The sequence below is a fragment of the Aulostomus chinensis genome, chromosome 18, assembly GCF_037954235.1.
Source record: "Aulostomus chinensis isolate RoL2024-O1b breed Wild chromosome 18, RoL_Achi_v1.0, whole genome shotgun sequence".
NCBI lineage: Eukaryota > Metazoa > Chordata > Actinopteri > Syngnathiformes > Aulostomidae > Aulostomus > Aulostomus chinensis.
In genome coordinates this window covers 2,267,242-2,284,010 of record NC_141337.1, presented here as the reverse complement: position 1 = coordinate 2,284,010, position 16,769 = coordinate 2,267,242, and the positions used below count along the sequence as shown (strand labels likewise).

At 48.4% G+C, this 16,769-nt stretch overlaps 2 protein-coding genes across 3 annotated transcripts; one reads left to right on the top strand and one right to left on the bottom strand.

Moving 5' to 3' along the window:
* Positions 1-287: 287 nt before the first annotated feature.
* utp18 (UTP18 small subunit processome component) lies at positions 288-5,337 on the bottom strand. The gene is made up of 13 exons (XM_086184296.1): positions 4,978-5,337; positions 4,091-4,233; positions 3,578-3,673; positions 3,419-3,492; positions 3,244-3,338; positions 2,899-3,024; positions 2,584-2,758; positions 2,040-2,140; positions 1,776-1,866; positions 1,514-1,637; positions 1,032-1,206; positions 811-953; positions 288-551 (listed from the first exon to the last, which is right to left on the bottom strand). Exons 1-13 carry the CDS (start codon positions 5,188-5,190, stop codon positions 527-529), a joined length of 1,581 nt encoding a protein of 526 aa, XP_086040422.1. The 5' UTR covers positions 5,191-5,337; the 3' UTR covers positions 288-526.
* Positions 5,338-5,669: 332 nt separating this feature from the next.
* On the top strand, positions 5,670-16,748 carry LOC147244628 (uncharacterized). Of its 2 annotated transcripts, none has more exons than XM_086186338.1 (23): positions 5,670-5,886; positions 6,247-6,668; positions 7,538-7,710; positions 7,789-8,009; positions 8,500-8,657; positions 8,728-8,816; positions 8,903-9,122; positions 9,198-9,437; positions 9,849-10,020; positions 10,190-10,386; positions 10,469-10,542; positions 11,281-11,407; positions 11,552-11,668; positions 12,044-12,199; positions 12,316-12,370; positions 12,446-12,556; positions 12,930-13,429; positions 13,544-13,592; positions 13,678-14,355; positions 14,651-15,080; positions 15,411-15,616; positions 15,691-15,750; positions 16,207-16,748. In XM_086186338.1, the coding sequence occupies exons 2-23, from the start codon at positions 6,363-6,365 to the stop codon at positions 16,311-16,313; spliced, it is 4,446 nt and encodes a 1,481-aa protein (XP_086042464.1). In that variant the 5' UTR covers positions 5,670-5,886; positions 6,247-6,362; the 3' UTR covers positions 16,314-16,748. The 2 variants fall into 2 exon arrangements, with proteins under 2 accessions (XP_086042464.1, XP_086042465.1); XM_086186339.1 differs by having other exon boundaries at positions 15,691-15,782.
* The last annotated feature ends 21 nt before the right edge of the window (positions 16,749-16,769 follow it).

The following is a 16,769-nucleotide window of genomic DNA, read 5'->3' as shown; positions in this document are numbered from 1 at the left end:
TCGTCAATAAAATGCTTGATGATTAAAAAAAACAAAAAAAACAAACCTAAGGTGATCACTCCAGTTTACATAAGAACACAAACTCAAATTGAGTTCTGAGTCTTGAAGCAGAATCAGAAGTTTCTGCCAGCTGGTTGTTTTGCTAAGCTAGCAGCTTCTCCCCGATCTTGACTTGGCACTAAACTAAGCCCAGTCTCTTCCTGCTCTGAGTCACGGGTTTGATAGAAGAACCACTCGCATGAATGTATTTTCTTTATTTACAGTCCGACACACAAACAGACCCCCCCCCCCCCCATCTGACAGTCATTGGATTGTGACACTCAGGTGGTTTCTGCCTGATGTTTTGTGGGTTTTTTGCTCCGACAGCTACAGGCCTCCTGTCCTCCGGTCCTCCTGAGACGCCCCGTCAACGCTCGTCTGTTTCAACCAGCTGGAGACGTTTGCGATTGTTTGGATGATGAAAGCAGGAACAGCTGCTGCTGTCTGATGCTCAAAGAAGCGAAGGCGCTGATCGACTCTGTCGTCCTCAGAAGTTCTTGTAATGCAGCAACCTGAACACGAACACACACACAAAGTGTCAGTCAGCATTTGCAGTCATGAGGCTCACAGCTCAGCCTCCATCCTACAATCAAAGAAGGACGCCACTTCCTGCTTCATCTGTTAGAAAGATAACATGCTAGCACGGCAACACTGAGATGACGAGTGCCACCACGTCCAGAGGGTCGGTTGGTGGGTGAGCTTCTGAAGTAGTTTACCTCCTTGATGACGCTGTTAAATGTGCACATGCAAGGCTGTGATTGGCTGGCTGACCTGAATAAGGGTGCGTGTCCCTTGTTGTTAGCCAATGAGAAGAAGCCGCTGTGAGGAGAGAAGTCGAGGCAGCTGACTCGATAAATGATCTTCCTCTTGTAGAGGGGAAAGTTGGAGAAGACGGTGAGACTGGGTAGGTGCACCTGAGAGACACGATGACATCACAGTTACATCAGAGTGTTCATCACAGTCATCACTGCCACCGTCATGGCCATCCTCACCAGTCGAATGGCCTCATCCTCAGCGCGGGAGGCAATGGCCAGGATCTCAGAGGTGGGATTAAAGGTCAGGGAGGTGGCAGAGGTCAGCAGGTTCATCACAGCTTTCAGAGGCCTGGGATTGGCTGAGTTTAGACACGCCTCCTGAGAGTAGATGTTGACCACGCCTGCTTGAGATCTGGAAGAGCAGAAACATCCCGAGTCAATCATTAGCAAACATTCACTGCTGTAGTTTCCTTGTATCTCCGTCCGACCGGGACAGACGGACGAGGAAGAACCACCACAAGATGCAAATGTGAGACCAGGCCAAGCTTCCTGTCGTCAATCTGATCAGAGCTCCATTCAGAAAATCAGCATTTAAAAAATCTAACTTGTCGTCAAGGCCTGAAAAGTCACGTATTCATACGTTGTCCCAATTTTCTCAGGCAGTAAGTAGTCAGCCATCATCCAATCAGAGTGTGGGATGACATGTGGGTGTGTCTTACCCGCAGGCCAAGTACTGCCCGTTAGGTGAAGTGGCGATGGAGGTCGCCCTCACGCAGCCGTCATCTGGAAACCTGTTAAGACACCGACTGTTGCGCAAGTCCCACAAATACACCTCACCCTCCTCTGAACACACACACACACACACACACACACACACACACACACACACACACACACACACACACACACACAGTGTGAGTCACATGACTGAAATGAAGTTGATTAATGATGTCACACACAGTCTTCATGTGGTCGCCTTACCTGAGTTGGCGAAGACTTTGTTGCCGTCTGGACTAAAAGCGACACCACTGGCATTCCCGTTCATCTTCATACTGCGGACCACCTCCTTCGTCTGCACGCGTGCACACACACACACACACACACACACACACACACACACACACACCTTAGACTTCCAACAATTAAAGTTACGTTCAAATTCTTCACTCTGACTGATGAACCTTTGGCCGCAGCAGCTTTGTGAGGAGCTCCACTGAAGCACCGGTGCGATGGACCCTGACTCACCTTGAGTGTGAGCAGGTGAAGGTATCCGTTGGTTCCAGTCAGCAGTAGATTTCCTCCATCAGGACACACCGAGAACTCCTTCACCCTGGCTTCATTCAGTCCTGCGCGCGCGCACACACACACACACACACACACACACACACACACAAAAAAACAACCATCCGACAACAAACAGGTCAACACAGGTCTTAAATAAAACGCAGCCTGTTGAACAGAGTGTGTTCTGATGTTGGTGGGCGGAGTCTGCAACAAACACCCTAACACACTCCTGCGCACATTTGTTTAGAACTGAAAACAGTTTGAGGAGGACAGGGGTGAGAGGGGTGACATCACTGTACAGCAACAGGATGTTTCCTCTTCGCCCAGAGTTAGCAGGAGTTAGGACAACCATGCTAGCTCACTCATAGCGCTGGTGCTCCATGACATTTATGGTCACGGAGGAGTTTCAAAACATGAGTCGAGTCTCCATATGCAGGATGAGTCATCATTTTAAATCCTGGACCAGAAAGTGACAAACTACCACATGAGAGTGTTGAACTCTGACCTCGGACTGAGTGGACAGGTGTGATGCGCCCCTCCATCATGTCATACAAGTAGAACATCTTATTCTTCAGGCTGGTCGCAATCACAGTCTCGCCATCGCGGCTGAACTGGGCTTTGTGGACGGGGAACTTCTCCAGGTGGATGCTCTGGATCTTAGCGTTCGTCTTTCCATCAACCTGTGGAGTCAAACACACCCACAGGGTCAAACACACTCATGCCTGCAGCCCCCCCCCCCCCCCCCCCCCCACCACCACCACCAACATGAACACACACACACACACGTGTGGCTTGAACTCCTGACAGTTGTCTTACGTACCTGGAAGAGTGACACTGATTGGTCAAGGCCAGCCGTCATGATGACCTGAGCAGAGGGATGGAACTGGACGGTGGTCAGCCTGTCCTCTGATGGACGTGCGTTGTTGGCGTGGAGACACTTCTTTATCTGAAGCAGGAGGACAACATCAAGAGGGGATGGCGTGTGGGGGGCAAAAGAGGAGATATGCTAAATGCTAAACCAGTAAACAAACATGCTACATGAGGAGCTAGCATGCTAGCGAGCGCCACAGTGAGGCACTCGTGAGTTGTCAGGTCTGTTGCGAGCTCACGTTTATTAACAAGCTGCTTTTCCTCGCTAAGCTGACTTAACCATGCCAACACTCACTCTGAGGATGCCACTGGACAGACTGTCTGCAGACGCCACGAAGGTCCCTGTCCTCCTCAGCAGGTCATCTTCCTCCTCGTCCTCATCATCGTCATCTTCATTCACATAAACACACGAGACATGGAGTGAGACGACGTTTACCTGGAGTCAGAGAATCAGACTTGCGCATTTCTACCTGCTGTCTTCCTCTTCTTCTTTGTCAAGCTGCTGTCAGCCCACGACGGAGCTCCTCCCATCGACTTCTGGAACCTGTAACACACCAGCAGACAGGTAAGTAGGTGTGTGTGTGTGTGTGTGTGTGTGTGTGTGCGCGCGCGCACATGCATATACTCACTGCTCCCTCATCCGCTGCTGTAGTTTCTGTTTGGACATGGTGGCCTCGGCATCTCCTTTCATCAGGTCTCTACGGTAACGATGCTTCATGTCCACTCTGACGCACACAAAAATAACGGGGCTGTAACCACTGGCCAGCAGATTTGTTAAGCTCCGCCCACACTGGAACCACAACCATCAAGCTCTACTTATTTTGTTCGTCACTGAAGTACGCTGAAACACCGTCACATAGCACACCTATTATTTTATAAGAGAGCAAAACTGACAAATGAAATCTTTGGGCGACACAAACATGGTGGATACGGCGGGTGGCGCCAGGGACGTGTTGATCTTGAATGCTCCCAAAGTATAAATTAAAAAAGACCTCTCAGCCTTGACGTTCACAATGTCACAGTTTTGTGTGGAGTAACACTGTAAACGCCATCATCATGACACCTCACTCAGGAGCTGCGTGGGTTCATTCTGGTCATGAACCCACAAACCTTCATCGCCATCAGCGGCTTCACTCACGTACTCTTCTTCCAGCTCGTCGTCTTCATCCACCCAGGCAGCTCGCCTGGCTGGCTGATGCTGCACGTGAGCTTCACTCTCGTCTTCTGATTGGCCCGACTCCTCATCGTCCTCGACCAATAAAGTTGCAGTCTGATCTTCAACCTCCTGTTCAATGACAGGAAATGAAGTCACATTAAAGACCAGTTTGCTCACACATTCAGGTGGTGATGTCACAGACTAGATGAGACAATAATTTTAACTTGTGTTTATTTACAAAACGGCATCCTCAAATGTCTTGTTTGCTGTTCTAACATGTTTTATGGAATAAACAGGGAAATATTTATCCATTTGGGATTCAGGTCACAAATGATTTAATATTTCCTAATTGAAACATTAAACTGACTACACTTGACATGAAGACTGTTGCTAACAGCTGCTGGGTGACTTGTGCTGATTTTAGCATTTTTGGGGGCATTTTGATTAAAAATTTAATTTCAGTTCTTCATGTATCAATGCAAACGACAATGAACTTTAACCTTTAGGTTTTCATTTTGAAAATTACATTTAGTTTGTCAGCACGCCAACACTAGAAAACAAACACAACTACCACTGACGGTGACAAACCCAAGCTAACACAAGCTAACAAACACAACACTGACAAACTCAAACATAAACTCAAAGTGAAAAAAACAAAGTCACACTTGATAATAAACTCAAACTCACACTAGCTAACAACACTGGCTAACAACACTGGCTAACAACACTGGCTAACAACACTGGCTAACAACACTAGCTAACAACACTGGCTAACAACACTGGCTAACAACACTGGCTAACAACACTAGCTAACAACACTAGCTAACAAACGTGACCGTAGCAGCAGGACCGGGTCTGGCCGGAGGGTTCTACCTCCGTTAGTCTCTCCAGCAGCTCCTCCTCCGCCCCGAACACCAGCTCCTCCAACAGCTTCACCGAGCTGTTCTTCGCCCCCAGTACCGCCAGCTGCTTCACGTTTCTCTGCCGTTTCTGCTCCTCTTCCCCCGGGTCAACCGTATTCGGACGGGCTCTCTTTTTAGCCGATCCTGGGTCCCCATCACTCGGCAGCTTGATGACGTCCGCCATGTTGTACTGGACTGTTCTAAACCAATAACAACGATATTAAACTCGGATTTAAACTTTTTTTTTTCATCAATACACTGCAGCCCGTGTGCACATGTAGGGAAAATTTGCACAGTGAGGTCATGTGCTTCCGACACAATGACCTCTGAACTCGGTGAAAATAGAAAAGCCCGCCCCCGTGCGTCCAATGACGGAACTGCAGGGTGTCGGTGATTACACGGGGTTCTTCTGGGAATCAAGTTCGACTGAATTTGAAAGATTGAACGAGTTAAGAGTCATGAGGAAGATACATCCGGATGTCGTGTTATTATTATTAGCACATAGTGTCTAATTTAGTTAGACAATTAATAAGAAATAAATGGTCAAAACAATATAAATGGATGTCTGAGTTGATTGACAGGCATCCAGTGGGCGGGGTGCACAAGTGTCTGATGGGGAGGAGTCAGGTGGGCGGGGCTTGTTGCTGCTGTTGTAACTGATAGAGCTCCAGCTGACAGAGTTGCAGCCCTCTCCTGATCCACACGACACCTTTTGACTTAACAAACACCGGGCAGAAGACTAGTTAATGCATGGTTACAATGGTTACTTGTTTTCTTTGCGGATTGTAAAATAACAGAAGTGAAATGTTTGCTACTCGCGCCACAATGTTGGAGTTGGATGGACAAGAGTCACTCAGTTCTTCTTACTGGAGATCAACTGGTTTGTTAACACACACACACACACACACACACACACACACACACACACACACAGCTGAAAATTTGCATTCCTAATTAATCACCATAATCAATTCAAACTATCAAGATGTTGAAATCTGATTATGATTATTATCTGAATTCAAATAATATTAGAAAATCAACTGGCACGAGCACTCAAAAATATCTTTGACTTGTGTCGTTCGGCTGTAAACATCAACAATGGACAGCTGGGGTCAAATGGCTGCATCACGGTTTTTAACTGAAGGACCCACATTGAAAAATAACTTCTTAACTTCCTGTCTTTGTCACTATTCACATTCTTTTTCAGGCAAATGAAAACTGTGTTTGTGTCTCATCCCAGGCCTCTGACCAGCAGCCCTGGACCAGGAGTGGACCAGCAGCATGACGCCGCCAACAGCTGACGAGCAGAACACGAAGAAACTAGAGTAAGAGGAGTACGTCCCTCCATCTGTTACCATGGCGACCAACACGGATGACCCAACTGTCCAATCAGAGGATACAGGAGACACTATGGCCAGTGAGGACAGCAGCTCAGACTTGGAAGAGGAAACGGCGGCGGCGCTGTCAGTCTCCAACAGACAGATGTTACCATGGAAATGCAGGGAGGAGGAGGAGCACGACGAAGAGACGCACGCGGTGGCATCGTCTCCCGACGGACGATTTCTCAAATTCAATGTCGAGATCGGACGAGGGTCCTTCAAGACCGTTTACAAAGGACTCGACACGGAGACGACGGTGGAGGTGGCGTGGTGCGAGCTGCAGGTATCATATTAACACACACGCGCGTGCGCGCACACACACGTATGACAAGACACTTATTTAAAACAAAGACACACAAATGAAAATGCAGAAATGAATGTGCATCAATTGGGGGGGGGGGGGGCTCAAGCCCAGGGACCCAGGGTTCCTTCCTGTGGCCCTGACTACGACAGAGGAGGAGGAATGGTGGAACCACACGCTTCCCCCTGATGTGCGTCACGTCTGCATCTGAGGGGGAATCAGTTGGTCACAGGTTCGATCCTGCAGCACGTAGAAGAATAAATGCGACTCCTGTGTCTTACATGGAACCGGCCGTGAATGAGGGAACACGTAACACCTCCATCGTCATCACATCGTGTGTGTGTGTGTGTGTGTGTGTGTGTGTGTGTGTGTGTGTGTGTGTGAGAGAGAGATAAAGCATTAACAGTGACTCAGCAGTTTCATGTTCAGCACACTGAATCTGATTGGACGCCTGGCGCCTGAGTGACAATGATAGTGACACTCTCACACACACACACTCATGCACACACACACACAAACACATACACACACGCACTCACAGAGTGTAACTATCAGTGAATGAGGTCAAAGGTCATCTTTGAAGTTTTATGTTTTGCTTTTTTTCCTTTATTACAGATTTGTTACCATTTCCTTTGATGATCTTGCATGTTTGTGTGTTACTTTATTTAATAACTTATTGTACTTGTCGTCTTTATTTTATTGAAGCAGCTGATTGGTCGCTGCAGACTGATCTCCCATCATGCCCTCTGCTATATCAGCTGGAGGAGTGCAGCTGTTCTTAGTCTAAGTGTTAGAAAATGCTTTTAATTATTTAAGAACAGGAAATGATTGTGTGACCTTTGACCCCTCAGACTCACCGCCTGAACAAGGCAGAGCGTCAGAGATTCGATGAGGAGGTTGAGATGCTGAAAGCTCTTCAGCATCCAAACATTGTTCGATTCTTTGACTCCTGGAAGTCGACACTGAAGGGCCACAAGTGCACCATCCTGGTGACGGAGCTCATGACGTCTGGGACGCTCAAGACGTGAGTCTGCAGCAGGATGAGCAGCTTAGCGGAGGGGTTAACTTCCTGTCCATCTGACCCGTGTACGTGCGCCTCCAGGTACATCCGACGCTTCCGTCAGATGAAGCTGAAGCTTCTGCAGCGCTGGAGCTTCCAGATCCTAAAGGGGCTGCACTTCCTGCACTCACGCTGCCCCCCCATCCTGCATCGTGACCTCAAGTGTGACAACATCTTCATCACAGGGCCTACCGCATCCGTCAAGATCGGAGACCTGGGTCTCGCCACGCTCAAAAAAGCCTCATTTGCCAAAAGCGTCATTGGTAAGAGCAACCAACTCGCTGATGGGAGGAAGGCCATATGTGTATGCATCGTTATACAACGACTCGTGGACGCAGCCCAGACTGCTATGACATCACACTGCCACTGAATCCATTCCTGACTCTAAGTTGTGAGTTCAGAACATACATCCATCCATCCTTCCATTATCTTCCGCTTATTCCTACATCAAGGGTCGCGGGGGGGCTGGAGCCTATCCCAGCAAGTTCAGAACATGCCAACTCAAAATAGTTGCTTCCTGTGTCAGACGTCCCGCAGCCAATCTGAACAAATCTCTATTCAGAAAACCCACATTTTAAAAATTATTAGCTTGTCACCAGGGCAACAAAACCTGAAAAATCATCAAGTCCTACTTAGTCCAAATTGCCAATATGATGTCATTATTTCAGCATCTGATAATTACTATTACATCACAGTGGGTCTGGTTAGCCGCTCCTTCAAATGATGTCATATCAACTCTTTTGGTGCATTCAGGAACGCCGGAATTCATGGCTCCAGAGATGTACGAGGAGAAGTACAATGAGGCTGTGGACGTTTATGCCTTTGGCATGTGCATCTTGGAGATGGCCACGTCTGAGTATCCATACTCTGAGTGTCAGAACGCTGCCCAGATCTACCGCAAGGTCACCAGTGTAAGTCGCACCCCCCTTAGATCTGTCCGCATCATGTCTTTACCCACGATTGACTCTGTTTGTGTCTCAGGGAATCAAACCAGACAGTTTTTCCAAAGTGAAAGTCCCGGAGCTGAGGGAGATCATCGACGGCTGCATCCGGACCAACAGTGGTGAGAGGTACCCGACCAGTCACATGGCAGTTTATCTAGAAAGCTGATGATGAAGGTGATGCCGTTTGAGTTCTGGTGTTCTTGTCCCGGCAGGTTCACGGTTCAGGAACTGCTGGAGCACCGCTTCTTCCAGGAGCAGCTGGATGTTCACGTGGAGCTGGCCGAGGACGACGACGGCAAGAAGGAGGCGCTGAAGCTCTGGCTGAGGATGGACGGCAACAAGAAGCTTCACGGGAAATACAAAGACCACGATGCCATTGAGTTTCTGTTTGAGCTGTACAAAGATGTCCCGGAGGAGGTGGCCCAGGAGATGGTACATGCGCCGCCACGTGATGCCATGGTTACCAGTTGAAGGTCGTCTCACTCATCCTGTCTGTGTCTCCCTCAGGTGGTTTTGGGCTTCGTGTGGGAAGCTGACTATAAGCTAGTCGCCAATGCCATACGACACCGTGTGACCACCATAAAACGTCAGCGGGAGAAGCACCATCTGCCCGAGGAAACACCCAACATCACTAAGGAGGTCGTCATCGATGAGGAGTCTGACCATGCCCCCCCACCTCCTGAGACATCCAGTCAGAAACCTGCACCCGCCGCAAGCTCCCCAGCCACGGTCCAGGTGACTTCAAAGGTGAGTCGAAAATGTTCCCTTCCCTCAGGCTCCGCCCCAACCCCATCCGCCGGCTATCAGCACAGGAAGGAATGGTCTAAGCTGGAAAAGTTTCCAAATAACCTGCACTAGCAGGGGCTACCATTTGTGAGCGTTCGTCCCTGAAGGTTTCAGATGAGTTTTTTGGTTTGGTGATGCTAAAATTAATTACCTTCCACGTTCCAGATTTGACACATGGATTAAATTATATTCCGATCAAATATTAAATCAATTAAAAATGGCTTCCAGCATAAATTTCAACACAACCTTTGTGTTTCTGGCGAGTAACCCTCCCTGTGGTGATGGTGGATCTGGCCTGAGAGCGGCGCCTGGAACCGTCTTAAACCCCTGCCTTACATCTCTGAATGAATCATTAACTTCCTAAACTTGCAGCAGGACTCGACAGCTGTGCCCGCATCTGCCCTCACGACTGTACATGCCCCACCCACAGCAACCATGACAGCGTTGTCATGGAGCAGTAGCCCGAAGGACTCTGGGATCAGCAGAGACGGAGAGGAGGAGAATAAGAAGGCATCCAAACCTGTGTCCTACTTGACGGCTTCATGTGGGATATTTTATTAATATTTTATTTTCATGTACAGTAAAATAACTATGCTCAATAATAATTGTGTTGGGATTGTGTTTTTTCTATTATTTATTATGTTAAGAAATATTTATCATATTTTGTATCTATCCTGTACGTCTTCCTCCTCTGTCACTGTCACTCATTGCAGCCGCCTACGAGAATGACAGCTCTTCAGGTGTCTCGCAGAGAACAGAAACTCCGCCTCTTTCCATCGGTAACCTTGCCCCCCTCCCTTATGTCCGTGCCCCTGCTCCTGTTGCCCAGGGAGCCCCTCGATTCCCTACTCGTCCCCCTGTGACCAGATTATCAAAGCCTCCACCGCTTCCTGTGCTGCGCTTCCCCAAGGTGAGCAGCGGGGTGGGTTTAGTCCATCATCACGCATGCTTCCAGGTAAAACATCGTAGTCTTGTCCTCTTGTCCTCTGCAGAGCATCGCCGTGTTCAACAACGCAGAGCGACTGCCATCCAGATCAGTCTCTGGCTTCTCCTCACCTGTTGACAGGTAACATGTTTACCAAGACTAAGCCTGTATGGCGGAGGGTCAACAGGAGTCGCTTTGTGAGGATGCTGGTTTCACCAAATCTCTCCAGGGAACCGTCGGGCTTCAAGTTATGTGTTTGTGCCCATCAACGTAGTTTGAGAAGGCAGGGACCTGGTTTAGATGTGTGGACAACTGTAAGGCTGTGACAGGTGACAGGACAAAGGTGGTTTAAGCCTCTAAAAATAAACTGATAGCAGTGAAATGGAAACCTTCCATCAGGATAGAAAGAGACAACCTGCTTTACATCGGTCATGAAGGAACTGTGGTAAATCCCATCAGCGTGATCCATTATTAGACATCTATATCTCGGTCTAACGGTGAACATAAATTACTGGAAAAGAAAAGGAAAACAAACCACAACAGCTGGATATTTTCTTACTGCCACTTTTTGCAGAGTACAAACATAACTGAGGTTCTGTCTCACAGCAGGCTGGGAACGTTTGTGTTCCATGAAACAGGACGTTTTTTTCCCCTGAGTTAAAATGGATGAAAGGGCCTTTTGAATCCGTTGTGGTGTGCAAAAGAGTGTCGGCTGCGTATCAGCGCAGTCGACAATCAGATGGAGATAACTAAAGAAAATGCAGTCTTCCAAATGTAGAACCTTGAGGGACACCAGGTGGTTTTCAAAATGACTCTTTGCTTTCAGTGAGTTCCTTGTTTATATTTATTGGTCGCTGGACTGTTTTTATTTATCTGCAGCTACGCCTCTGATGTGACCTCTGGGACGAGTGACTGCAATGAAGGCCAATCAGAGAAGAGCAACCAGGAAGTGACCGAACGGAGGCACTTCAAGAGGAGATCAAAGGCTCGTCTGACAATCACCGGGGTGAAAAAAACTTTTGTCTCATTCATTACAAGGATTAAAAAATAAATCATGTTACTGATGATTCACATAACTTTGTCTATGTGTGTGTGTGTGTGTGTGTGTGTGTGTGTGTGTGTGTGTGTGTGTGTGTGTGTGTCTGAGCAGCTGTCTGACATGGCCGACCGGGTGGTGGAGTGTCAGCTACAGACCCACAACAGTAAGATGGTGACGTTCAAGTTTGACCTGGACGGAGACAATCCTGAGGACATCGCCTCGGTGATGGTGAGGACCAACAGCCAATCAGAGCTAGCCGTCTGAAAAATGAGAATATTAGTGCATATTATTCGTGATATTATTGTTGCGTTTTTCTGTTAGCAGCATTACATAAAAACTATGCGGCCAATTTTCACCAAACATTGTGGGGGGCAGAGCCTCGGCCAAGCAAGAGCCCCCTGAATCTCTTAAACATGGTGAAAATGGCCTCCTTACCATGAGACCACGCCACTGTCAAAGTGCCTTTTTTTTTTTTTTTTTAACCTCATGTTGACCTGTTCTACTAGAAAACGATGACTGAAAACACAGGTCTCATTTTTAAAATTTATTTTCGGTCCATTAAAACACGTTTAGGTGTGTTGATGGTTCTATTTATGTGTTCAGATCCACAGAGACTTCATCCTGCCGTCTGAGCGACAGGCATTCATCTGTCGCATGTATGACATCATTTACAAGGCGGAGTCCATGATGTATCAGCACCAGCCAGCAGATGGCAATAATTCATCTCAATCAAGTGCTTCCACGCTCCCTAAGGCCATGGTGGGTCTAATGCCCACCAACTTGTTTTGTTGATCAAGTTTTTAATCTTGTCTGAGATCAGTTCTGCTCTTAGCCACCACAACAAATTGACCCTCTCTTGGTTCTTACTTGTTCAGTCAAACATGGCGGCTCATGGCCTCTCCAGAAATCTGTCCTCATCATCTCTAGCAGGTAAGGAAGGACAAGGTGGTGAGGTTTCAGTGCTCATGTTCTTATCTTGACATTAACGTTTTGATTTGTCTTCAGATACCACAGATCCTGACCCATCCTCCTTGAAGGGAACAGACTCCTACGTTGACTCTGAAGCCACGCCCCTCGCCGAGCCACTGATGTCACAGTCTTTACACACCTCATCAGGTACATGAGTGTGTTATTTCATCATAACTGAATCCTTTACAGATAAATTCCATCATACTTTTTATTATGTTTGTATGTTCACGCTCTACTAACCGGTGGCGCTCCTCAAGGAAGCATTCTGAGCTTCTTCTCTCTCTGTTAAACGTAACTGAGATTTATAAACAAAGTGAATCACTTTGCTCTCCATCTTCAGGTTGTATTCTTTTCATCTCCAGTGCAGAAACTGGATGGTTTAACTTTAGCTTAGCTTAGTGATGACCAGATGCAGTTGAATATGCTTGCCTGTCCAGTCGTGACCCATTCAGCGCTTCACACTCTCCAGCGGGGGAAGTAACTGAAAATATTTCCTCTTGTTCATCTACTTTGTCTCCAGCTCCCTCCCCTCAGCCACCTCTCTACCCACAGCCTGACCTCACCCCACCTCTCCCACACCATCCGCCACCTCCTCACTATCTCCCCCTGTCTTCCCCCTACTCTCCCTACACCTCCTCCCTCCAGAGCTCCCCTCCCAAGCTCCCCCAGGTCCCCACTAACCCCTCCTCCTCCTCAGCTGCTCTGCCTGCTCATTGGCCTCCCCCTGATCAGCCTCTTTTCTCTCTGGCTAATGTGCTTTCTCTGGCCATGAGCGTAGCCCAGTCTTTCATGCCCCCACCTGGGTCCCCCAGCCAGGGCTTTCACCCCCAGACCCTGCCCCCCCCCTTTCCATCCTCCCAGACTTCCCTTTCTCCCCCACTGTCTTCCTCCCTGGGCCCTCAGAGCCACACCTCCTACGCAGCTCCCTATTCCACTCAGCTGATCTACAGCCCTGGAACCCAGACAGGCTCCGCCTTTGACAGCCAACAGGTGGCACCGCTCAGCCATAATCCAGGACAGGTGAGCATCTCATTATATGGTCCTTATGCTGACAACAATCATGACCTGCTTACACCAGGGGCTGGGGGCTGGGGATGTGGCTTAAATAAGCCTGGTTCACTTCCTCTATTCCAGAGTCTTGGTTCAAGTCAACAAAAGGTTAAGTCAGCTCCGCCCCCTGATGGTAAATCCCTGCTGACATCACACAGTAACATCATCATCATCATTGCGCTGAGCAAAGTCTCAATTCCTTTGTCACTGGTTTACAGGTCCAGAGTTCGTCTCTGGTGTCCCTGGGTTCCCTGGTGTTTCAAGTGTTCCTGTTGTTCCTGGTGCTCCTGCTGTTCCTGCTGTTTCAAGTGTTCCTGTTGTTCCTGCTGTTTCAAGTGTTCCTGTTGTTCCTGCTGTTTCAAGTGTTCCTGTTGTTCCTGCTGTTTCAAGTGTTCCTGTTGTTCCTGGTGCTCCTGCTATTTCAAGTGTTCCTGCTGTTCCTGTTGTTCCTGTTGTTCCTGCTGTTTCAAGTGTTCCTGGTGTTCCCGGTGGTCCTGATATTCCTGGTGTTCCTGACATTGCGGATCTTCCCAGTGTTCTCAGTGTTCCTAATATTGCTGGTGTTCCCAGCATTCCAGATGTTCCCAATATTCCAGGTGTTGCCAGTGTTTCCAGTGTTCCCAGCATTAACAACACTGCAAGTGCTTCCAGTGTTCCTAGCACTCCCAGTGTTCCCAGTGTTACCAGCACTCCCAGTATTACCAATGTTTCCAGTGTTACCAGCACCCCCAGTATTACCAATGTTTCCAGTGTTACCAGCACCCCCAGTATTACCAATGTTTCCAGTGTTACCAGCACCCCCAGTATTACCAATGTTTCCAGCACTCCCAGTGTTCCCCTTGGCCAGGAGTCCCCCCCTGTCAACTTGTCACCAAGACTGCCACCTATCCAGGAGGGTAAGACCCGTCTTTCTTCCTGTGTATCTTTACATCCCCTCTAAAACAATAGCAGCGGTCACATGATGGCGAGATACTGCCTCCTCCTGTCTGCTAGCTAATGCTACCAGCTAGCCAGAAGGCTCTTGAAAAGTAAAATGTAGATTATCAGTTGACATCACAACCGCCTATGAGTGCGACCTCAGTTGACAGTGACGAGGCTCATTTGTGGGTGGAGCAATAATTTATCGCCTTTGACCAAAAACACCATGTATCTTCGGTTTCCTGTGACTCTCTCTCTCTCTGTCTCTTTCAGTGAAGAAACCGTCCTCCCACACAGTTGGTCGTTTTCAGGTGACGCCCTTTAAGCACAGTTCTGCTGTCCATCATCACGAGCCCCGCCTCCTCAACCAGGCGATACCCACTGCCCACTCCCCCCCTCCATCAGAGGTGAACTCATCTGAGAGCTCCGAAAGCAGCTCATCGGAGGAGAGCAAATCAGAGACCAGCATCAGCGCAGTGACGGTCTCCCCAGATGGTCGCTTTCGTGGTTACCATGGCAACCGCAAAGGGCAAGAGGACGGGTCAATTGATGAGGACGAAGAGGATGGTAGGACAGGGGGTCGAAAGCTGAGCGTCAGCCTGTCAGAGGGGTCGAGGGCCCGCGCGGCGTCTTATATTAGCTCTGAAGAATCCGAGAGCGAGAGTGAGGAAATGTGGGAGGAGCTTAAGGAGCTTCGTAAAAGGTAAGCCAGCACATCAGTTGCCCTGGTAACTGTTGTCAAAAGAAGTGTTTACTCTCCAGGAGCAGTGTGCTGATGATGGCTGCTTCTAACATAGTCTCTATTAATTACCGATTTGTCTGGTCTGTAACCGTGGTGACAAGCTAACAACTTATAAAACGCTGGTCAAACTTGTGGAACTATCCGCTGCTTTTTCTCTTCAAAATAAAAGCCTGCATCTTGCTGAGATCTGCCATTCAGTTGTACGATTTATCAAAATATAAGCAGGAATAAGACATGGCAGCAGCTTCCTCGTAGCTCATCTTATTTTAACCCTGCCTTCCTTTTTCCCAGACACCTGACAGAGGTGCACAACCTGCAGGCCAATCAGAAGGAAGAGATTGAGGAGCTGTACCTAAGAATGGGTAAAGTCCCACCCCTTGTCATCGTCTCTCCAGCTGCCATGCTGAATCAACGCCAACGGCGCCTCTCCACAACCGGAAACTACTTCCCTCCTCGAAAGAACAGCATGCAGCGGCAGGAAATGCCGCCCCCTGCTGGTGAGGATGACTTGCAGGGCCACGCTAGCGTTATGACTGGAACAAACATAAAACGCTCACGTTGATGTGTTCAGGTATCATGAGACGGCGCTCTGTCAGCGGCAGCAGTGGATCCCAGGAGAGGCCAGGAAAAGGTGTGACCTTTGCCCTCGAACACACATGCATGGTGAGGTCACGCGTTGATCAGGCAGAAGTCACTTGATCGGGTCAGTTTGTCCGTCAGCAGCGTTACGTTTGGTGACAGTCACTGACTTCATAATTCAGGTGGACCGTATTAGTTTGAAGAAGTCATGACAGTGTCTGTCTGCTCCTGCTTCAGCTGTGTGTGAATGAGGCAGCTGAGGTTTCTGGTCCGCTGTTTCATCATCACCATTGTGGCTCTTGAACGCCACTCGATGGCAGTAAAGTTACACGTGACTCCAGTGACCATGACGATGCGTCGAAGGATCAAAATATCCCACACAACCACAAAATGGTTGATTAGCTTGACAGCTTCAGCTAACGGCTCACTGAGGGAGACGTGATGATTGTTGTTGTGTTTCATATTAGTTCTGAAGGACCTTTACTGACCTTTGACCTCTGTCTTCCAGTGAGAAGACAGCAGCTGAAGATGAGTGTCACCTGGAAGGGGGGTCGCCTCCGTGGAAGCTGCAGAAACCTGAAATTCTCTGTTGGTTTATTAACACGTGTGATTTGAGCTGCAACATTTGAACGTTACCGGTTGGTGTCCTGACTGGAGGCTGAAGTGAAGCCGTTTACTAACTGAAGTCTACACAAAGTGCCGATGGACGCTGGAGCTACGTTTGTTTTCTTGTGTGTCGCTGCTTTAGCTAACATGTTTGACATTCAGCAATGACGCAAACTTTTTAACAGGTGTGAACATAAAGTGTGTGTTCACGGTTCATCAGCTTCATCCCACAGCACGTTTGCCCGTGAAAACTACCTCTGAACTTTTACCAAACAGGAAACATTTGTAACTGCGGTACAGAGATGAGCTGCGCTGTACCTGCGCTGTAGACGACCTCACATGGCGGTCCAGGTGGACGCCAATGTGCCTGACCTGTTTAAGTCCAATGTTTGATGCTAAGCTGTTTTTTGTTTTTTTTCCCCAAAATAAAAATGTATCGCAAAATCTGTGTCTGAGGTTAAACTG

Bases quoted from the DNA above. Each gene is read 5' to 3' on its own strand.
- utp18 (XM_086184296.1), bottom strand. From the start codon at position 5,190: ATGGCGGACGTCATCAAGCTGCCGAGTGATGGGGACCCAGGATCGGCT. The intron at 2,759-2,898 runs GTACGTAAGACA...TTGACTCCACAG, and splicing joins AATCAGTGTCACTCTTCCAG to GTTGATGGAAAGACGAACGC. The intron at 2,141-2,583 runs GTCAGAGTTCAA...GCGCGCGCGCAG, and splicing joins ACCTGTCCACTCAGTCCGAG to GACTGAATGAAGCCAGGGTG.
- LOC147244628 (XM_086186338.1), top strand. From the start codon at position 6,363: ATGGCGACCAACACGGATGACCCAACTGTCCAATCAGAGGATACAGGA. The intron at 6,669-7,537 runs GTATCATATTAA...TTGACCCCTCAG, and splicing joins TGGCGTGGTGCGAGCTGCAG to ACTCACCGCCTGAACAAGGC. The intron at 15,751-16,206 runs GTGTGACCTTTG...TCTGTCTTCCAG, and splicing joins CCAGGAGAGGCCAGGAAAAG to TGAGAAGACAGCAGCTGAAG.